The sequence below is a fragment of the Lontra canadensis genome, unplaced genomic scaffold, assembly GCF_010015895.1.
Source record: "Lontra canadensis isolate GAN:19392208 unplaced genomic scaffold, GSC_riverotter_1.0 scaffold27, whole genome shotgun sequence".
Taxonomy (NCBI): Eukaryota; Metazoa; Chordata; class Mammalia; order Carnivora; family Mustelidae; genus Lontra; species Lontra canadensis.
In genome coordinates, this window is record NW_022631021.1 from 10,992,319 (window position 1) to 11,017,208 (window position 24,890).

Sequence of the window (24,890 nt, forward strand, 5' to 3'; positions counted from 1 at the left end):
GATTTTGTCACTTTAAAATTGTGTTTTTAAATTTGTGAAATTCTCAAATTACCTTGAAATAAGTCGTTATTATCCTTTTTCTGATCTCAAGCCCCTTGGTATTTGGGAATGCTGGGAATGACTCTTCAATTTCTGATGTTCACTATAAAATAAGGAAGGGTCATAACAGTATGCCCCAGAGAATAGTTAGCAACACTTTTAGATCTAGGTAACCCTAGAAGAATGATTATATATGGCTATATATGGGACTAATCTGATATATTCTAAGTGATATAATATGCATGTGATTATAATATGCATATGATTTTTATAAGTTGTGATGAGTACCAGGTGATGTATGGAAGTGCTGAATCACTATATTGTACACCTAAAACTAATATTACACTGTATGTTAACTAACTGGAATTTAAATAAAATCTTTAAAAGAATAAATAGTAGAAAAAAGAAAAAATATAAGAAAATACTTTAAGTCATAATTCCTTATACAGTAAGAAAGTATAATTTTCAAATATGCTACTTGTAATGCAACATTACCTATTAAAACTTTGGAGGTCATACATAATATATTATGGAAGATATAAACTTTGAGTACCTGATATATTAACCTATTTCATAATAGAATTAACCATAATATATTTTAACCCCCCCATCCAAGAGATTTTTACTACCAGAGACCCAAAACATTTATTAAAAATTAGGTCAGACATGTAAACTGATATCAGCATAAGTCTAAGATATTGTATTCTTAATACTTTCTCAAATAGAAGATAGTTTGGGAAGCCAAACTTCCTGAATTCAAGTTAACATTATTTATTACATGACTATATATTAGAAACAATTATTAATATGTAAATATGAAATTGTAAATCTCAAGCATATGTTTATTCACCACATTGGCAATACATTATTAAAATACATCTATATTTTCACCATGAAGTTTTATCACATCAGAAGCTTTGTTTCAGAACAACTAATAAATGATGTTCATTGTCAATTTAAGTGTAAAATTAATAGTACATCCAAATTCAGGCAGGGCATATCTGATGAAAATTTCAGTTCAGATCAGGAGTATGGAATATTTATAAACAAAAACTAATAAAAACAGTAACTGTATTTTCTGGTAAAAAAAATATAACAGCAAAACAAGACAATATGCTTAAAAATAGTATTTCCTGATAAAATGGCGATAAGTTTTAACATAGCCCATAGTTAACAAATTAGATGTGGGGGGATAAAAAACCCCCTTTTTTTTGTTTCTTTGTTTTAAATTTTAAACAGATTATGGTTTTTCATTTATTTATTTTAGCTGTGGTATCCAGTTTAATTCCCCAGGTACTCACCTGGTTTCATTCTTAGCTTCTTAGCCCAGAATAACCAACATTCAAAAAGCATATTTCTTGATAATAAATGCAAGCTTTATTTGTGAACACCAATCTCTGTCTTTCAGACCTTTTGCTAATTTAAAGTTATCTATTGTCATTTTTCTTTTAAAAGAATTCATCAATTTGAATCTCTATCTGCATAGAAAGTTAATTTGACTGTAGTTTTTGTTACTTGCCCATTTGCATCAGTATCCAAACTTGAATTTATAATTATGAACATTTTTAAAAATATCATGATTGATGATGCTCTACAATGTCTTAATTACATATAATCTAACATTTGATTTTAATTTGTTAACATACATAATGCCATATATATCATGTAAGGAAACACAGCTGATCCCATATTATCTCATTATATTATTTGCAACTATACTTGCATATTAATTATTTTGATTCACTGAGATGTTAAAAACTAGGGTGCCACATGAAAAAAGTAAACTCTAATAGTAGTAAAATCCTGCCTAAAGGGCTACCATTCTTATGTCTCCCTTGTCTCTTCTTGGCAGCTGTGAGCTGGTTTTCTTTAAAAGCCCAAGTAAATGTGCTGTCCAGAAGCATGGTTACAGAAACCTAGAAGCCAGCTGAATACCACACAGTGTACTGAAAATTCTGTTGCTACCCAGGACCTCAACATTTAGTGAGAGCGAGAGCAGGTGCATGTGCAGGGGCAGAGTGACAGTGTAGATTATGTGGTAAATCTCAAGGATAATGAAGAACCCAGGGACTGACTAGAAGTAGCCATAAATCTGTTCCTGCTCCAGCTACAATTCATGCGGTCACCACTTCCTTGAGATGCTTCAGAAACCTTTTTTTTTTTAAATCATTAATGATAAAATAGAGAACAGATTCTTATTTTCACTTTTAAAAGATCATGATGAAATGTGAAAGCTCTTTTTAAGTAAGGCTTAAGTAGCTCAATGTCAACTTTCAGATCACTACCCACTTTAGTCTGCCTTGTCACACAAAAACTTAACAATGAGTTAACTTCTAGTTTATTAAACCTAAAGCACTCAAGGAAAATTTAATTGATGTAAAAGAAACCTGTTTATCATAGGTATTGTTTACTGATGAAAGAGAGAAGAAAAAAATTGGGTATTGTCATTGTTGCTTTGCAAACTGCTACCAAATGTTTATTGTGATTGTTTTTATAAATAGAACTGAGGAAAACAGTTATTTAGATAATACTGTAGAGAGCTGTGAACTCACATTTACTGTGGTTAAAAATGAAATGCATTTACTTGAATGCAACATTCTTGAGAATAATTAGCAATACCCATATCATTATTAAAGGTATATTATTTTCTCTTCTCTCTCGTTCTTAGTGGTTAATGGCTTCTCCTGCTTATGCAATCCGGGTTTTGCTGGCTTGAGGTGTGAACAGGACATTGATGATTGTATCCTGAATGCCTGTGAGCACAATTCTACCTGCAAAGATCTTCATCTCGTTAGTATCCATGAATATTATTAACTTATCTTACTGTGGGATAGCATAAATTAACCCCTACAAATACAGTTAACATTTGTGTGTATGTCAAGTTGGTGTGTGTGTATATATATATATATATGGAGAGAGATTAGAAAACAGAAACTCAAGAAATATTATTTTAACTTATATATTTACTTATATATATATTTACTTATATATTTAACTTATATTATTTTAACTTAATAATAAAAAAGTGTTCCATTCATAACTATATATAAGTTGATGTAAATATTATAAAACAGAATCTTTTTTAGATTCACAATTTAGATTCACAATTCTTGGTAATATTGAATTTGTGTAAAATATCAGAAATTATTCTAAAAAATTACATTAGTCTTTTCTTTTTTTTTTTTAAGACTTTTATTTATTTGACAGAGAGAGACACAGTGAGAGAGGGAACACAAGCAGGGGGAGGGGCAGAGGCAGAGAAAGAAGCAGGCTCCCCACTGACCAGGGAGCTGGATGTGGGACTCTCTCCCAGGTCCCTGGGATCATGACCTGAGCCGAAGGCAGACACTTAACAACTGAGCCACCCAGGCGCCCCAAAATGACATTAGTTTTATATGTACCTTTATATAATTCAAGATAGTATATACACACATAATGTGTTTCATTGATATTTATAATCCTAAATTTTATCTTGCTTTCTATCTGGTGTTGTGTACTTCCATAATTTCCTTCATTCATCTGTGTAGGTGCTGTCCCTTCAGTACATATCCATTTGTCATCACCTTTGTCACAAGCATGTGCCATTCTGCCTTAAACGGACTGTGACACAGTTGGCAAATCAAGAGGATCCCTTCAGGCTTCTCATTTTTCAGAAAGCCTGACATAAGAAATATCTACTGAAGGTGGATTCACTGACTGACTTCAGAAAATAAATGACATACAACACAGGTTAATGCTGCACTACTAGTATAGGCTTATAGTTTATCCTTTAGCAACAAAGCTGATTTTCACAAAAAGACTACACTAGTTCAAGTTAGAAGAAAATGCTTTGAAAAACAGACTCATTTCCACTGATGTATTTTGACTATCAGTGTACTAGCATTGTTTTTACAGTGAAAGGCTAATTTGTGGCATATTGTTTCTTTCCCACAAGAGAGGCAGGCATCTAAATGGAGAATTACAATTAACATTTAGATAGGAAGGACCAGAAATGGAGGGTGCATCAGTTACCTAACTACAATTTAGGTATGCACAGTGGCCCTGTTGCTTTGTCTTTATTCATACCAGATGCTTTGTCTTAGTCATTCTAACTCCATTCCACTTTTGGGAACTCCTGAAAGAGTGGGCATGTGACTTTATGCTGGCTTCTGAGATGAGTATTCTTTCTGGGGGAATCCTTCCTCACTGGTGTATCCTCACTGGATGTAAGTAAAAGGTAGGTGTGACCTCTTCTAGATCTTCCAACAACTAGATTTTATACATGTAATTACTGTTGCCATTTTTAAAGCCCAAGGAAGAGGGTGGGATGCCACCTAATGATAAATGACCCTGAAGACAGCAGAGCTGAGAGTCAGAAGAAACCTGGTTCTTGGCCAATAGTTGAACTCCTTACTGAAACCCCCTAAATCTAATTATGGAGATCGGTCATGGCTTATTTTTTAGTATGGCTTGAGGAAGCATTCCTTTTACTTGAAGGTAAATCATTTAGTTTCCATAGTGTGGTTAAGCTTTATTTTAGTCCATGATTTCACCAATAACTTCAGCAATAATAGGAGTTTATTATGGTAGAAAGAGTTTCATACCCAAAACCATAAGATTCCCCTTTTAGACCTGACCTTGCCATAGCTTATCTGTGAGATAAGACAGTTAAGACAGTTGTTTAACAAGTAGAGACTACAGCTTTAGAAGGTGTATCATATCAAATCATAGAACTTCCAAGGACAGTATTCTCTCATTTATTCATTTTATAAATTGCCAGTTAGAAGCTATTCAAATTAACTCTAAGCTAGTATTAGCCTAAATCTTGACTTCTATATCCAGAAACTATGATAATAAGAGTAAAGAAAAATAAGAATTTTAAAAAGTGGGACTCACAGAAACAGAGTAAAATGATGGTTAATAGCAGCTGGAGGGTGGGGAAAATAGGGAGATGCTAGTCAAAGGGCACAAGCAAGGATCTAATGTACTTCGTGGTAACCGTAGTTAATACTAATACATCATGTAATTGAAATCTGCTAAGAGAGTAGATCTACACACACACACACACACACACACACACGGTAACTATGTGATGGGATGGATGTGTTAATTAACCTTATTGTAGTAAGTGTTTCACAATGTATACATATATTGTGTCATCAGGTATCAAGGACACTGTCTTCAGACAGGATATTCCAATATTCAGAGGTTACCTTCCAGGTCCTAGTTAAAAGGTCCTTTCTTTGGAATGTGTAGGGGTTGAGCACACAGGCCTTTGAAGTTAACCATTATACCAATATTATATTAAATATTACATTTTTGTGTAGGAATAAGTAGTATGTAATTTTTAAAGTAATACATTATGTAATAATAAATAGAGAGAAAAAGAAGACAGAGCTAAAACTCATAATTTTGAAATAAAGCCTGGCTAAAATAAGCAATAAAGCAAGGTCCAGTTTGAGTTTCATATCTGCTCTGTTTTACCAACATATTGGAAAAAGACAAACCATGAAATGCTAAAGGCTTTGAAGTACAAAAGAAAAGGAAAGACATGGAAGGTGATGCTTCTACAAAATAGTTAATAATTTTGATAAATAGAAAGATGACTTATAGGGCACTCACAATTGGCTGTAAGAGTCATCGGTCTTTTTTTTTTTAAGATTTTATTTGTTTATTTGACAGACAGAGATCACAAGTAGGCAGAGAGGTAGGCAGAGAGAGAGGAGGAAGCAGGCTCCCTGCTGAGCAAAGAGCCCGATGCAGGGCTCCATCCCATGACCCTGGGATCATGACCTGAGCCCATGGCAGAGGCTTTAACCCGCTGAGCCACCCAGATGCCCCCCTGTCTGGTTTTTGTTTGTTTGTTTTCCTGAGCATAACTTTCCAAACAAAACCAGGCATTGCCACTTATCTTAGGCTTGCATGTTCTTTGAACTTGGTGTGGGTGTAGCTTTCAATTAACATTTTTACACTTGAAGCATTTCTTTATGATACACATAGCATCATGAATGTGAGTTTAGAGAAAAAGCAGAAAGTCAGAAGACTTTAAAATCAGGATGAGAAGTATTTTGTAATAGTGAGCCAGTTTTCTTCTTTCCCTCCTTTATGGTTCAGTAAACCTAAGAAAACAATGAGAGAAAAAGTTAAAAAATATGAATGCTTAGCACATAACAAGACACAAATGTTAAGAATGGGTAGAATTAAACTTATTTTCTCATGTAAATTTCTGAGGTATATTTGAGAATATTTCTTTGTGGTTATTTAAAAATATACGATCAAATTATTCAAGTATTTTCCCTTCTCATTTTACTTTCATTTTCCTCTATCTTACATATATAATGAAAGCTTAATTTTGATAACAGCAGAAGAAACAAAACTAGTGCAGCAGAACTAATGCATGGAAAAGACAAAGTTTCCATTCATATACAACTATGTTAAAATGTATACATATTATGTAGACTAGTATACTACAGACAAAAATTTTCTGCCAAATATTCTGGTGCAAAAACCAAACTGAATTTATGTGTTTTCTCGTAAAAATAAAACTTCCTTTACCTTCACCACCATATGGTTGAAAAATCTGTGTTAGTCATTTTAGAATTGCCCATTTCCTCCCTTTGGGATTGGAGAATAAATGCTGGGGGTGGCTCAAGCCAGGGTCATGAGAGAATAGGCTCTCCTCCTTAGTTCATCTTGGCTGTTACTGAAATGCCCATTTTGTTATCCCCACACTACTTTCAAATATGGGCTAGTCTGCCAAATGATTCCAATCCTTTCATACCAAATTTGGCTCCCAGAATCTTCTCTGCATCCCTCAAGTGCATGGTGTTTAGCTAATTAGTAGTGAGGTCCCAGTTGTCCCTTCAGCATATCCAGTTGGAACCATTAAAACCTTGGGTTCTGCTCTCTCTCTAGGATTACAAATTCTCCATCAGTGTGGAATTAGTCCAACTGTTCTCTGTCCAAATACAAAAGCCTTCACTTATTTCATGCCCTTCCTCTCCATAAAGATTTGCTTAATCTCACTTGATAGAAATTAACAGAGACTCTGATTTAGGGGCAGAGTTTGGGAGCTCTAAAATTCTTCAAACACACAGACTGCCTAATACTCCTTGATGGAGAAAAGAAAAAAAAAACATTTTTGTAGCAAAAAAAGATAGTAACAAATTTTATTTCCAGTGATTTCCAGTTATATAAAAATATGACAAAATTTGTCAAATCTGATGTCTTAGCTCTTATATATAATCTCTACTATTCTGTGTCACAATAATATTGTTTTTAAGTCATGGGTTCTATGGAATATCATATGAAATGTTAAACCTAAAAAAAAAAGAATTTTTCATACTCATTTTAAAAACTTGATTAGGTTAAACATCTTAAAAGTTTTGAGAAACTTACAATAGTAGGGGGTTCCTGGTTGGCTCAGTTGGTTAACATCTGCCTTCAGCTGAGGTCATGATCCCAGGGTCCTAGCCTTCAGCTGAGGTCATGATCCCGGGGTCCTAGGATCGATGACCCCTTTGGGCTCTTCACTCAGCGGGGAACCTACGTCCCTCTCCCCCTCTCTCCCTCTCCCTCTGCCTGTCACTCCCCCTGCTTGTGCATGCTCTCTCTCTCTGTGTCAAATAAATAAAATCTTAAAATTATTTTTAAAAAAGGGTAGCAAGAGATTGGAGATTTTGGAGATTTTGGAGATTGTCTGACTTTGACATGGATTTGTTCAATGATTTATTGCAAGTCACAACTTAGTAGAAGCATAAAATGAAGAACTGTTAGAATAGTCACTCGTATCTACTCTATATGGTACTATATTATTAATTTAAGAAAAATTTAGCTTTCCATTTTATTTAAATACCAGAATATACATAAACAAGTACCTGCTATTGCACTTTTTAGTTGAATTATCAGCTTCTACTCTAGAATCAAAGAGTTGTACCAATTGTCCTTTACCAGAGAGTTGACTTTAAAAATACACATGCTTAAAATTCTGATTCAGTACATGGATCCGTCTGGTACCTAGATAACATAATTCCTTGTGATTTTTTATGTATATTTCTCTTTGAAAATCACTGGACTGATTATCTAGATGGCACTTTCTAGCTGTAAACATCTGTGATATTGGAGGTGGAGCACAGAGATGTTCATTCCATGTGTACTGACAACTCACAATTTAGTACCTTAAAAGAGAAGGGTGGTCTGGAAAATCTAGAGTTTTATCCTCCTGAGTTTTTAGGAGGGTATTTCTTTGTATCTTCTCTATTGAGTTCTTCCATCTTGTTTTGGTGCTTTTATTTTTAAGACAAAAGGAATAAATCTAAATTTTTCATCCCAATCCTTTTGTGAGGGAGATAATAATATATTGTTTTCTTCTCACTTGTAATAACTTAGTGAAGTGTTACTCTCTTTATATTGACATTTATTAATCAGGAAATCTGTGCATAAATTATAGTTTTTCATACAGGTTGGGTGTAATGGTTCGAATCTAAAATGAGTATTAAAAATAATCAATGACTGATTAAATACGATATCCCAGAGGTTCAGTTAAGTCTTTTGATCAACTTGATTAGTTTCAACATCTTCAGTGGTGAATGTATAGCCAAAGGTTTAATCTACCTCTTGGGACATTAGCTAACAACTAAACACATTGTTTAAAAAAAGGCATTGCATTGATTAGGTAACAAATGAAAACCTTTGGCCATGTCTATTCCAAATAACCTACCTTTGTATATGTAAAATAAAATCTGCCTATTTTTTTGTTGCCCAGATCTCTACCTTTCATTGTATAGATTCTTACTTTAAGAATTTATTGAGAATAATTTAAGATTACATTTATGAAAGTGGCTCATTATGATGGGTGTCAGTTTTCTATTATTTCTACAATGGAATAGATAATAGAATTCTTTCTCTTGTATAATCCAAGACTAATATAAAATTTTAGTTCATTAATTTGATGGCTTATATAATTCAATGTATTCCTCTCAATGGTAAATTTTGATCACAGTTAATGTGTATCTGAAGTACTCCACTTCTTCCCCTCTCATCTGTTGTTTTGAATCTGTCATGGCTTTGAAATAGATAATCAAATCTATTAGGATGGTATGCAAAATAAAAGTAAACAGAACCTAAGAAAATATTTGTTGATCCACCTGAGTAAAGACATACATGAGCTTAATAACTTTGGACTTGTAAAGTCTATTTTGGAAGCTCAGACATATTTTCCCTTCTTTCTTATTCCAAGACTCATTACAGAGAAGTGAGATTTACAGATGGTTGAATTTTGAGCTTTAAGAAATCTATCAAGCAGAACTGAATTTCATAAATATTGTGTGAGAACATAACTGATCAGAGAGAGGAATTTTCCATTTTCAGACACTCTAATAAAAATGGACAGTTCGCAGAAAGAGTCCATCTTAAAAAAAAATGATTTAAAACTGATTGAATACCATTTGCATTGCCAAAATTAGCCAAAATGCATCAATAAATGGATTTATTTTCAAAGACTTATGAGATAGATTAAGCTTCAACTTACTTCAATAAAACATTATATTGTGCTTTTATATTATTATTTGCTATCTTTATATAACTATAAGACTCCACTCTGGGCTTCACTGTTTATATCTGAGAACTTAGTGGGTTGTCACAGTCCAAAATAACTTCAGTTTTCTCCTAGAAACCATCCTTTCTGCCATTTGGATAGATATCATTTTTAATTGGCTATGTCTATATAAGACTGTTTTTAAAAGCTATTATGTTGTGTTTATATATTCTAAGAAGATAATATAAGAAACACACACACCTGCACACACAAGAAAAGTTGACTTCAACAATTGGTTATTAACTGACAAGAACAATGGTTAAAGGATAGTACATCTTTTATCGCCATTAGAAAAGAACTCTATTATGTTCTATATGTCATATAACTCCTCATTTGTCTGTGAGGAATTTATCAGTAGTGGAAATTCCAAGACATTTTAAATTAGAAAGTGGATATATATTTGTGGAAGTCAGCATATGTGCAAATGTATATGCACACATGTGCATATTCACAGAAAAGAGAATATATCATTGTTCTTTACTCTTTTGCCAATCATCCTAGTTTAAACAGAAATCAAGAGCTTTCCAAAATCAAGCTCTGGAGCCCAGGTCAATTAATATTTGAACCTATATTGGTTCTAATATGTACATATTAATTAGAGCTCACAGATAAGTGGCCTCTTTATGTAAATTGATGAAAAACTTTGGTTTGAAATACTAGAGTGGCCTGTGGTATCTTCTTGATTATAGGGGGGGTTAAATTTTGCAGCCTACCCTTCCAAACCAAAAAGGTGCATGTACCAAAGAGGATGGGGTTTTGAGATTAATAGCTTTGCCTTCACTAGCTGTGTAAACAAGTCACTTAAACTTTCTAAGCCTCAGTCAGTTCATTTGAATAATGGACATATTAATTGCAACTTCGTTATGGACATATTAATAGCAGGGTTCTTATGAAAATTAGATGAGATGCTGCCTGAAAAATGTTTAACATAGTACCTGCCACATACCAAGTAATTAACAAATATATGTCATGTTCATGCTGCTGATGTTGATGATATTATGATGATTTAATTGTTGAGAGAGAGACAGAGAGGTGGGAAGAAGAGAGAGGGAGGGAGGTGTTGAGAGAGAGACAGAGAGGTGGGAAGAAGAGAGAGGGAGGGAGGGAAGGAGGAAGAAAGAAAAAGGTGAAAGAAAATAAAGGATAATTAGATTTTCTCCTAGAGTAAGAAATCCATGGAGTTTGTACGCATGCCAAGGTCCCAGAGATTCAGGGCAGCTGATAACTTTTGATTTACATGATCTCAGGCCATTGGGATTCTTGAGCCACCCGTTAGGGTTTGCTGTGAGATTGCTGCATTTCTGGTGAAACACTGGGCATCTGATAGACACAAAGCAAAACACCTTGGCCTGTTCCCTCTCTCTAAATTCAGGCCTTTAATCTAACTAACGTCACTTAAGTCTTACTAGTCCCACAGCCTTCCACGTCAGTTCCCCTGATTTAAAACTGCTGTGCTTAAGAGAGGGAGACAAAAAAATTTATCCTCTGTACTTGAAAAAATTTGAAACAAAAACTCGAAAGAATCCAGTGTGGTTGGCACGAATACAAATGTGAATGAGTATTTGAACGTATAGACATAGATACAGGCCTAAAGTGTTATTACTGAGCCCATGACTTTTTAAAATATACAGTCAAGAGCTAATGGCTTATCAGAAAATGTAGATACCACTTTTTTTTTTTTCTGTAGTTTGCCTTTCTAGGACTTTTTTTTTTTTTTAATAATTCAGTGCTATATCATAGAAGATACATTTAACAAAGAAAAAAAAAAAACATAAGGTTTGTCAAAATGAAACCATTTTCTCTTGGTTCCCCAGTAACAGAGCAGTTAGGGCAGGTTTGCAGATCACATGCTTCTCTTAAGACTCTCTATCCTAGACCATGCTGCACCTCTGAAAGCAACTGAGCTTGAGTGCAGTTGCCCACTGGACTCAGGAAACTAGGGGGGATGAGAATCCCAAAACCAAGTCAGTATTTCAGACACTCCACAATACATCAAAATCACCTGCTTCTAAAAATACATGTGAAATACATGTTAAGTAAAGAAGAGAAAGTCAATTATATGGTTTCAACTTACTTGTGGAACATAAGGAATAACATGGGGAACATTAAGAGAGGGAAAGGAAAAGTGAATTGGGGGGAATCCAATGGGGAGATGAGCCATGAGAGACTGTGGACTCCGAGAAACAAACAGGGTTTTAGAAGGGAGGTAGGTGGGGGGGATGGGTGAGCATGCTGGGGGTATTAAGGAGGGCATGTATTGCATGGAGCACTGAGTGTTATATATAAACAGTGAATCTTGGAACACTACATCAAAAACTAATGATGTATTGTATGGTGACTTAACACAATAAAAATTTTAAAAAAGTGAAATTTAAAAAAAAAATACATGCTTATTTTGGATTCACCTGAGGATTTTGATGTAGTATATTGGAAGTGAGGTCTGAGCCTCAGCATTTTTAAAATACTACTCAAGAGATTCCCATGCAGACCCATAGTGCATAAAAATTCGGCTATCCACATACATTGGACTGCATGGAGAAGAGAACAGGCATGGCGATAATTTGTTGGTAAGCCTCTTTTTGGAGAGCTGAGCACCCGGCCTATGCTAATCTGCACTTGAAGCTTGTACTGAGAGATGTTTTAAGAGATGTTGGGGGCAGGTTCATTCAGGACATGGTCCTGTCACAGGTGATAGGGACTAAATTTTAAGTGTCAGTTTCTCATGTGCAGAATACCTGGGTCTGAGGAGAATTTGCAGTTAGAATTCTATAAAGTAAATTTAGGATTAAGATACATAGTTAGTATGCTAAACATTTCTTTCTCTCTTAAAGGGGAACTTTTGTGGAAAAAGTGCTATCCTTGGCTAGTTCTGATGATCTATTTTAGAAGTCCTAGTCATCAAGGAAATGGCTATCAAAGGGCATTGGTGTGGAAAGAGCAGGCAAACCCATTAAGGGACATTGTTGAGGACTTACGTGAAAGGCTATTGAACAGAATGAGGTCTTAGAGATTTTTTCCAGAATATACATTTCTCATGTACATAATGTTTTTTAGGATACTTGAAGTTTGAAAGTATGGTGCCTACCTATTGCTACCCAGTGAGATTTCCCCTCAAGATTTGGGGGGAGTTTCAGGTACAAATTATATACAAGATACACTGGACCCTTAATGCTATAAGCAACCTACCATAGGCTTAGAACAGCTGATCAATGGTCTTGCTTAAGCTTGGCAAATAAACAGAGCTGTAGAGGGAATATTAGTTAAGAAATGTGAAGTCATTTCATTAGTAGAAATGCAGTAAGAGAAACTTAAGCATCTAGATACAATTGCACAAAACTTAAGAAAAGCAATGAAAGACAGGAATACCAGTCTAGGCTTAGAAGCAGGTTACTAGAGCATAACTTACTTCTCAACTAAAAATATAGTACTGGAAAACAATTTACAGTTTTAAAAATCTCAGCAGCTTTCCTCTTTGGTAGGATATTCACCCTGGCAAACTCATTCAGTGAGAAGCTAATGGCTAAGGTAACCGAAATAAGCTATAGCTGAAGAGCTGGGAACTCAAAGTACTTGAAAACTTGCATCGGTTTATCCAACTGCTTAATACTGACTGGGATAGTAGAGGGCTTTGATTGTTCCCTGTGTAATTGTGGTTCAGTGCATTTTAGAACATGGTGTGATATTTATATTTGGTCAGTGAGAGATTGGCAGAATCAGAAACAGGTTATGAGCATAAAAAGCACTCCTGGAGTGGGATGGGAAATTAAAGTGACTCTAGCAATACGCATTAAGAGAAAGTTGAGAGTTGGTAGAAGTATCATGAGGTAATGGGGGTCGAAGAGGAAGTACTCAGAAATAAATTGCAGATTGATAATTGCTGCTCCACAATACTCAGAGCTAGTATTTATTGCCTTGCAACAGATTGTAGAAGTCCAATTTCCATCCATCAGATGATTAGGAGTGAATGACCTCAATTCAGAAATTACCCAAGGTGACAGCATAAAATTTATCTATACAAATTAAAGTTTAAATACTGGAACGATTTAGTGAAGACAGGTTTCTTCAGCAAATAATTTTAACTTTAATTTTAAAGAATAACATTTCTCAGAATTTGGCATTTGAGATCTTATTAAATGCATGTAAGAACGAATTACTTTTTATAATAAGAAAAAGGTCCTTAGATTTTGTGTTTTAATCCAGTTATAAGTATATTTTAATAAGTAAAAATTTATCCAAAAATCTCTATTTTAATTAAAGAAAAACTCAATATAACAAGGAAAAAAAATCATAAAAGTGTCCCCTCCCTTCTCGTGCATTATTATGAACTATTATAGTGATAATCAAACATCAAAAAAATCCAAAGCTTTTGAAACCTTTTTCTAAGAATATGAACCACTGATCACTTTTCCCAAGTGGTACCAATTGCTGCACTTAAGCCATAGGTCGGGGTGGGGAACCATCAGGGAGTTTGCTCTTGCTGTGTCCTAGTAGACAAAGAAAGCAGACCAATCTTTCCTTAAAATTTACCAATCCATTTAGCTTTAGCAATGTATTTCTGTCATTTGCCCACCCAAATTTTCTTTGATTTTGTGTGATGAATTGGAGTAAATATATCCACAGTACACTAAAATTTCACTCTGAGTTTGTAGTATATTTTGGCATTCTGAAACAAACTAAACATACTTTTAAAATGAATTTTAACTAAACCTAAAACAAAATTTAAAATTGATACTACACAATTCCACAGGAATATAATGTGCAATCGTTTTCAGTTTATTACATATTGCCCAAGTATAATTTGGCCCTTATTATTATTTCTAAGAAGAGACCATTGGATGAGTAAATACCATCACTCATACAAATTAAAATTCAAAACCAAACTATGTTAATGTTATTAAGATTTATTTGTTTTTATATATGTCTGTAAAGTATTGCAAAGTATTAATAAATTAAAAGTATGTTTGTTTGTTTGTTTATATATTGCCTTTACAACACACATTTTCTAAAGTGTCTTTCTATAGTTCAAGGCAGAGTCATTAAGACTTTTGAATAAAGTGGATTTATTTTATACTGCTTTTCCATTCTCCTTTCTGTGAGTGATGAATAAATGTATATAAAATAAATTGATGTGATGTAGAAAATGTTATATGTTATATGCAAATGTGTAATTTTTTGTTACATAATACAGAGAGTTTTAGAAGAAAATTAGATGAAGGATAGGGACTGGAATGAGATGATCTTAAATAATGAGCCTAGAACCTACTTATAATTTCTTTTTCTTGTTTCTTTCTATTTTGTTTTAATAAGTTATTTATCATAATAGAAATTAAAATATACCTTAACTCTGTTGTAGTTGGGAATCTAGATGGGCAAGACTATTTCCTTGCTTAAATTTTGGGAAATATAATAGATTAGAAAAAGTTATCTGATAGAGAGAGTCTCTCATGAAATAAAGACAAATCAAAACTTTGCCTTAGTAAAAATAGAGATGATATGAATATGAAGAGCTGTGACATAAAACATAGATAGATTCTGGAAAATGTGATATGCAGTAAAAACTGAAAACAGGCTGCTGGACAATTGGGACAGGATGGGAATATGTATAGCAAGTTAGGACAGACTTCCACAGTTTTTATCTAAATTCTCTCAACCTACTTTAAAAAATACTTATTCTCCACTTAACCTGGAATACAAATTCAGTCTAAGACTGCCAGACCAGCAAATAAAAATACATATGTCTGAATATTGCATGGTAGGTGCTTACAAAAAAAGAATAATAAATTTTTACCTGAAATTCAAATTAATTGGGCACCCAATAGTTTATCCAACACAGCTAATACAATCAGACCTTATTATGTAGAAATTAATGTATCAATCATCACATATGCCCACTGTGATGTTCCTGTCTTAAAAAAAAAAAAAAGTTTACTTTTCCACACCTCATTTAGATAAGGAGCATGACTTAATTTAGGTAAAAGAAGATAAAATTCTTCTAGAAATACTTAGATTGTGGAAGAGAGTAGAAAATAATAATGGACAAGAATACATAAAGGAAGGCATCTCTCCCATCCTGTATACTAGCAATTTAACCAAACACAAACAACAGTCCCTGAGGTGTGCTTACTGATTAGCTTAATTAGTCAGATCCAAAAATAATTTTTTACTTCTTTTTGTTCATGCAATTAATAGATCAAGGAGGAGAAATTCTCTCCCTAAGCAAAGTTGTAACATTCACATAGGTTAAGACCATTTTTTTTTTTTTTTTGGCAAAGGTTGTCTTTAAGGGCCATCTGCTTTTGTTCTCAGTGATGACCTATGATTCCATCAGTGCAATTCACCTATTGGACCAACTTATATAGGGCCTGTCCTACATCTGTCCATCCATAAAAGGAGAACTAATTCTCGCCACGTATATGTAAAAGACTACAGTAGGAAGTTAATAAATACAATGTCAAGGGAGAATCCCTTGTATTCATTTCCTGATCTTGAGCAAGAATTATAGATCCCATTAATTTTTAAAATAGTTTATTGTATCTTTGTTAAAGATAAACATAAGATATATATATATATATATATATGCCATATATATGCCATATATATATAAAACATAAAATTTCCAGAAGCCAGGAAAGAAACTTATTTCTGCTAGCAGAAACTTCTTTTGCTATAATAGAAAAAGTGAACAGTGAGGATAAATGAGAATAAAACCTGGATTGCATCAGAAGTCCACCAGGAAAATAGACATTGGGCTGCACTATAAGATACAGAGGTAGTTTGGATTTCGTTCCTATGTAGAACATCTTATAAATCCACTGTAAATAAGTTTGAGTGAATATTCATTTCAAAATTAAAATCATACCTCCTTTGACAATCTATAACTAGCTAATTATTTCTTTTGTTTTTCAAATAATTCCATTGTTTAGTTTTTCTTGTATACTAAGATTGATTACTACACAGAATGCTAAGCTACTTTTTTATAAAGTTCTGTGAATAACTCTTTAATAATATTTTAAAATCTGATTGCAAAATTATTATGCGTTCTTTTATAGACAGTTTAGAAAGAGGAGGAAGGGGTTATTTATTTATTTTTTTATAAACATTAATATATTTTTTTCCCCAGGGGTACAGGTCTGTGAATCGCCGGGTTTACACACTTCACCGCACTCACCATAGCACATACCCTCCCCAATGTCCTTAACCCCACCTCCCCTCCCAAACCCCTCCCCCCAGCAACCCTCAGTTTGAAGGGGTTATTTTTAAAAGTCATTTCAAAACTTACTACAAAAAGCATCATTACCAGCACATCCTGTTTCAGGAAGTTGTAGAAATTATTGTCACGTACCTTTTAGTTTTCAATTGTTCAATAACCTTTCTCCTCCTTTAGAAGATAAGTCATCCAGTGGGATAATCAGTTCAGAATGGTGTCATTGTTCCTTTTTCAAGATTGGAAGAGGAAGAGCAATAGTGATTTATCTGGAGGCCCAGGGACTGAATCTGGTCTTGCAGATATTTAATTTGGCAACCATCAATTCATCTGTAATGGTTTATGCTTGAATTATCTTCCAAAATTAAATATCAGAAAAATGTCTTATAAAAATCAGAATGTTCATCTTCTTTTGAAGAATCAGGATAGTTGGTAAGTCCGGGCCAGACTGTAAAATAGAAGGAATTCCTGGAGTTGGTAGTCTCCACATGCTTTAGACAGTGCTCTACTTCGCTGCTTGCTCAATTTACTACTTACTGAGGCTCTCTACCAGGTATGCAATATGCTAGTATCTGAACACTACAAAGTAATGAAAATTTGTCCCAAAGACTGGACTTCCTCAGTTTTATTGTTTCACCAGCTCTCCATTTAAAGACTGGGCTATAGACTACTCTATAGACTGAAGGTCCCAAACAGTGAGAAATTACCCCAGAATTAGGTCAAAATTTAGAAAAAAATAATGAAGAAATTGTCCTTTACCTTCCAGAAAACCAGCATATCCATTTCACAGTAACCTCATTAACATGCAGGGGGCACCTGGGTGGCACAGATGGTTAATGGTCCAACTCTTCGTTTTGGCTCAGGTCATGATCTCAGGGTTCTGAGATCAAACCCCACATGGGGCTCTGTGCTGAGCACAGAGCCTGCTTCATAATCTCCCTCCCTCTCTCTCTGCCCTCCTGCTGCTAATGGGCACATGCTCTCTCTCTCTCATTCTCAAATAAATTAATTAATTAATCTTAAAACCAAAAACATGTACGGAGGAAAGAAAAAGGGAAGGGATCCTTAAATGGGCTTCATGACAACATCAGAATATGTTTTAAGTATGATTTAAACCTTTGTGGACAGCATTTTTTTTTATCTTATCATTTTGCATTGGGAGGGTCATCTTTTGTGAATAAAAACATCTAAGTACAATGTTTTTGTTTTTGTTTTTTTGGTGGCAGTGTGGATTGTAAGAGCAAGTGTGTATATATTTATTATCTGTTTATCTTGACACAAATAGCTCATATACTTCCTCATTTCTTATATTCACACAGAAATATGGGTAGATTAATTGACATAATGTAGTTATGAATCTTTTTTATGTCTTCACTAGAGAAAAAGTGCACTCTGCTGAGACAGATTCAGTTAATTAAGTCACTCTTAATTCATATTGTACCTTATTCTGTTTAGGCAGCATAACAATCTTGTTGACATTTTACCGATGGGTGACCTCTTTCAAAGCTAATTCCTATTCAGTTGTACTCTGTAAGTGAGTCAAAGAATAAAGTATAATATGAACAATTTATCTATTTAAGGATCCAGAATATCAATGTGAAGGAAAAATAAAACTGACATGAGGTTCATAATGTTATAGAATAAGAACTATTTAATTCATGATATCTATTTTCTTAATTGATTTATTCTTGACATCCATTTCTCTGGCATAGGCAAGCATTATAAGGATTTTTTAAGATTTCCCAAATAAATTTAGGTCTTATTAGTGAAGAGCTGAAAAATAAAGATTCCGTGTAAATCACATACTAAAAGATAATTATTACTAATAATTGCATTGGGAGATATACTGAAATATTGTTAATTTATTAAGTATAAATCCAACCCAATAAAATAATTAGATATTTTTGCATAAATTATAGAGTAGATCTTTAGTATTTTCTAAGACATCTGCCATCAACTCTAATGAAATATCTATTTTAAATTATTATTAATAGTTAATAAAATTAAGTGATTTTAAACCCTTCAAAATCATTTTTAAATTACATACATCCATAGGGTTTAAATCTGTCAGTCATTATATAAATATAATATGCAAATCACCTTTAGAACTCAATAGCAATGAATATCCCTATCCCTATTAAGTAAACTTTCGCCTGTAGTCTCCAGACTTCTTTGATTTTGATTTCCTATCAATAAAAAATTGTTTTCATATATTTCCAAAATATGTGTTATTTATAAATTATATATACTCCACAAGTAAAATTATTAAAACATGCAGACAAAATATAAATTGAGTACAGTAAATAAACACAAATTTTTTAATGTGATTGGTAATCTAAAAATTGTGCTTATTTAAAAAGTTATTATAATTGATGAGTACAATGTAGTAAAATGTATTATCTTCCCATTTTTTTGCCATAGTAATTTGAGTATTGCCATAGTAATTTGAGTCTGCTTCTATTCAGTTTGTTAAAATACTTGATTTTAAGGACTAACCAAGATGAAAAAGATACTGTACAGTGGTACATACTTAAAAATGAACAATTGGTTCTGCTTACTAAATCATTACATTTACATTTCAACCACACCCACTAAGTATGTAAATCCTGTGGAAAGAAAGAGGAGGTAAGTCTGCTGACCTGGTCCTCTGCTGTTTCCCTTGTTTAACTGCAGATATTACTGTAGCCTGATGAACTAAAATCTGCAGTTGCTTCGTTAACAGGTAACTCTTCCTACAGTGAGGTGCTTAATTTATTTATTTTTAAGCCTTTGGAGACACTGCCACTGGTAACATCTGAAGATAGCTCTGGCAAGGCAAACTCTCTTCTCCGTCTGTCACGACGCATTCCTTGATGCATCATGCATCCTATCATTCTTTTCTAGCCCAGACCAAAGAGGAAACCTTCTTGCTCAACTTCTGTATTTTAACTGTGGCTCAACCCCCTGTAGTACTTTTGGGCTAATTGTGTCATTTTTCTATGCTTCAGCTCCTGAGCAATATGAGGAATATGTGGACATAGTTATGGAAAGAATTGTTATTTTTGTGAGGTGATCAGGAAAAGTTAGAAGGAAAGATCTGGAAAAAAGGGAGTATGGCATAAGGACATTTTGGGGAGACTGGTCAAGGTGAAGGGAACAGCATGTGTCAGTTTCTCGAAGGAACAGTACTTTGTTTCTGGTAAGAAACAGAAATGCAGAAGAGTATGGCTAGATGGGAAAAGATGCTCCAGAATAGATGAGTTGAGAGAGAGAGTATGGAAACAGACAATGACAGACTGAGTATGTACTGCTTTTAACTCTGAAGGAGGAGGGGGACAATTAAGGACTTCGAGTAGAAGTGTGACAAAATCTGACTAGTTTTATCTTTTCCTGGGGTTTAGTTCTTCCTATGCTCTTCAATAACTGTATTCTGATTCAATGAGTTTACCTGTCCTTTTTCCTCATGTAAGCTTCTGTGGAATCCATTAATTATTTATCTTTGAATCTACAGAGCTTAGTACACTGCCCAGATTAAAAGAGATGTTCAATAATTATTTGCTGAAGGAGTGTATTACAAGAAAGAGAGAAATTCAGCTTTGAAGAGTCAGCTGAGAGCAGTGGAGAAATTCAGTAGATTTGATATTTTTTGTTCAGAAATACTGGCTTTGTGACCTTAGGGCAATTCTATAATTATTGATTCACTCATTGAATCTTTTTTATTTAATTCTATGAACAAAAGTTTGGATCTCTTAAATTATCTGGGCCTCGGTGTTCTTGTTTTTACAATGAGACCTATACCTACCTGTAAAGTCCTATTCTCTCAAGATACCTAGTTCTAAATTAAGGGTATTGTGAGCCTCAAGGAATGTTTGTCTTAACTCACTCAAATGGACCATTTCCCAGGTGTGTTTTAATGAAATTGAAGACTAGAAGCTGTCTCACAACTATTAAAGCCTTAGGCCTATTGAGAAATCATTAGTTTGTAAAACTTTAAAATGCTTTCTCCCATTCGGTTTGACATTGCTAATGATCTTGAATCTGCTCTTTCCCTTGATATTCTTACATTGTCTAATTCATAAAACTTAACAAAGCATATACTACACATAAACCTACATTACTCTCCAATATAAAGATGATAGGGACACATTAAAATATACACATTAATACAGCTGCATAAGAGCAACTATATTAGTTACCATTAGACATGCTGTAATATTAATTCAGCCACTAATTATTGAAATATGCATTTAATAATTCATTTTTCATTAATAATGTAAAATAAAAATATGGAATATAAAGGAATATATGATATATTTATTGTGGCATTCTGGAAAATTATCTTGAGACTACAGTCTATTTTAAAATATGATTGTTCTTATCACACTTTCTAGGCTATTTCATGAAAACAGCCATATATTCTATTCATGACCTAGCTTTAACTTGGCTACTCTGAAATGTTCCTGCACTATTTTTAATGCCTTGAGGGAATGGGGTAAGATTTAAACTAAGATCATTTCTCTATAATCATTACACATTATTGTAGCATGTTGGAATAATAATAAAATTTAGCATTAATAATATTTTATGTGGAAGGAAAGAATTAGCTTGCAGCTTATTTTCTGTTATTGCCCATTCTGAGGTGGAAAGTCTTCTCTATATATTTTTTTTTAATTTTAGCAATAGAAGACTAAACAAAGTGTCATTTAGTTTACTTGAAGGACTTTGTACTATATGCTATCACTTGGAATGACAGGGTTTGGTAGTATGCCTTAGGACCGTATGGCTCTTATTATGGTGACATCTCAAAGTAATGCCCACAGTGTTATTGATTTCATATACTGAAAAAAATTTTCTGTGGCCCAAGGCATTGCAGGCTTACAGAATTTTCAAAGTTGTAATCCATGTTTGTTAATTAATCTATGTAATAGTATACTTTTGAAAATAATTATTCAGGTGACTTATTGCTTAAATGTATTTCATAACAGAAGGAGTCCTTTATTTTGATTATATATACTAAGAGTAACTTAACTATTTTGTGTGACTTTTCGACCTTGGTCCTCATGGGTTGTTTAGTTTTCCTGATGCCTCATAACAAATCTCAGTCCATTACTGGTGTAATGGAGTCCCAAGGACTTACCTGTCAACAACTGATCTTTGCTTTTTCTCCTCACAATTACCTATAGTCAGATGTTTCCAGGGTATATACTCCAATCTGGCTGCTCTTAGAAACTTTGAAAAAACTGCCAGCTGAAGCCAATGTCTATCTTTAAGATCCTTCCCAAATAGTTTTTTCTGTTTCCTTTGCCTCACCCTACAACACTTGATGGTTTTTTGTTGTGTTGTGTTTTGTCACTTTTTATTTGTTTGTGTTTTGGTAGGGTGTCTGTATCAATTATGTAAGATAATACTGCTTATACTTTTATTTTTATTCTTTTTTTTAATGATAAGATTCCATAAGACAAAATGTGGCTCCTGAACCAGCTGCATAAGCGTCACTTGGTAACTTTTTAGAAATGCACATTTTCAGGTCCCATCTCAGACCTATTGAATCAGAAACTCTGGAGTGGGACCCAAAAACTTCAACAAATCTTCCATGTAATTCTCATCACACTAAATTCGAGAATCACAGTCCTAAGGCTTTTGTGTCATCCAGGAATTTGGATTTCTTCTTCCATGTACAATGGGTTTAGCCTTGATTTCTCCCTTTGCATATGCCCTGATTTGAATTTACTTTTCTGATTCTGAGTTATATTCTCACTCAGTGGATTAATTGATCAGTACCGAATACAGACAGCAGTGAACTCTCTTTACTATTTGGTACTGCTAGACGAGGTGCCTGTTAAAATAGATGCTCTCTGAGGATCTTAGATTAACTCTAGTGGGAAACCTTCATCTCAAGACCCAGAGAGGCATCTCTTTCTTATGAACTCTTCTTTTAAAGTCTTAGCCACATGAATGAAATAAGCATTTGTGTCCTAGAGGCAGAGAGGACACCCCCACCCTCCCCAAGATCAAGGCATGGAGTTTCATAGTGAAGCTTGTGAATCTTAAAACCAGGGAAAACATCTTAAGGGCAGCTAGGGGGAAGAGATTCCTTATGTACAGAGGGGGAATATCAGAATCATGTCAGACTTGCCCACAGTAACCTGTGGGTTAGCCCCAGAAGGGGATGGCAAGGCATATTCAGGGTACTAAATGAGAAGAACATGCAGCCAAGAATACTATATCCAGCAAGGCTGTTACTTACAATGGATGGAGAGATAAAGAGCTTCCAAGACCAGCAAAAACTGGAAGAATATGTGACCACTAAGCCAGATCTGTAAGAAGAACTAAAAGGTTTCTCTAAAAGAAGAAAGACTCCAAGAGTGATATAGTACAGAAATTTACAGAAAAAAAAATTTATAGAAACAAGGACCTCACAGGCAACATGAGGACAATAAAAACATATCTTTCAATAATCACTCTCAACATGAACGGACTAAATGCTCCCATAAAGCAACACAGGGTTGCAGATTGGATAAAAAGACAGGGCCTATCCATATGTTGTCTACAAGAGACTCATTCTGAACCTAAAGATACATCCAGACTGAAAGTGAAGGGATGGAGAACCATCTTTCTTGCCAACAGACCGCAGAAAGATAGACTAACAATCCTCATATACGACAAATTACATTTTAAGCTAAAGACTGTAGTCAGAGATACAGAGGACACTATACCATTCTTAAAGGGCTTATCCAACAAGAAGATTTAACAGTTGTAAATATATATGCCCCCAACATGGGAGCAGCCAACTACATAAACCAACTGTTAATCAAAATAAAGAGACATATTGATAATAATATGTTAATTGTAGGGGATTTTAACTCCTCTCAGCAACAGACAGATCATCTAAGCAGAAAATCAACAAAGAAACAAGAGCTTTGAATGACACACTGTACTAGATGGACCTCGTAGATATATATAGAACATTCCACCCTAAAACAACAGAATAATCATTCTTCTTGAGAGTGCATGGAACTTTCTCCAGAATAGACCACATACTCGTTCACAAATCAGGTCTCAACTGATACCAAAAGATTAATATTATTCCCTGCATATTCTCAGACCACATGCTTTGAAATGGGAATTCAATCACAAGAAAAAAATCTGAAAGAAATTCAAATACTTGGAAGTAAAGACCATCTTTCTCAACAATATTTGGGTCAATCAAAGAACTTAAACAATTCATGGAGACCCAATGAGAGTGAAGACCCATTGGTTCAAAACCTATGGGATATGACAAAGGCAGTCCTAAGGGGGAAATATATAGCCATCCAAGCCTCACTACTCAAAAAAAAAAAAAAAAAATCCCAAATAAACAAACTCTCTTTATGCCTTAAAGAACTGGAAAACCAACACCACATTAAGCCTACCCCATACATGAGAAGGGAAATGATTAAGATTAGAGCAGAGATCAATGAATTAGAAAGCAGAGATACAGTAGAACACATCAATAAATCTGGGAGCTTATTCTTTGAAAGAATTAATAAGGTAGATAAACCACTGACCAGACTAATTCAAAAGAAAAGAGAAAGGACCCAAATTAATAAAATTATGAATGAAGGGAAGAGATCACAACTAACATCAAGGAAATAGAAATGATCATCAGAAATTATTATCAACAGCTATAAGCCAATAAGTTAAGCAGCCTAGAAGAAATGGATGCATACCTAGAAACCTATAAACTTCTAAGACTGAAACAGGAAGAACTGACAACCTGAATAGACCAATAACTAGTAACAAGATTGAAGCAGTAATCAAAAAACAAGAGTCCAGGACCTGATGGATTCCCTGGGGAATTCTCCCAAACATTCAAAGAAGAAATAATACCTATTCTCCTGAAGCTATTTCAAAAAATAGAAATAGAAGGAAAACTTCCAGACTATTTCTATGAGGCCAGCATTACCTTGATCCCCAAACCAGCCAAAGACCCCATCAAAAAGGAGAATTTCAGACCAATATCCTTGATGAATATGGATGCCAAGATTCTCAACAAGATCCTAGCTAATAAGATCCAACAGTACATTAAAAAAGATTATCCATCATGACCAGGTG

At 34.0% G+C, this 24,890-nt stretch overlaps 1 protein-coding gene across 1 annotated transcript in view; it reads left to right on the forward strand.

The window, feature by feature from the left end:
- The window catches only part of EYS (eyes shut homolog), a 1,652,140-nt gene that overhangs the window by 418,870 nt on the left and 1,208,380 nt on the right, over positions 1-24,890 (forward strand). Inside the window, 1 exon segment of the mRNA XM_032864581.1 lies at positions 2,708-2,829. Within this exon segment, the coding sequence (XP_032720472.1) occupies positions 2,708-2,829 (122 nt within the window).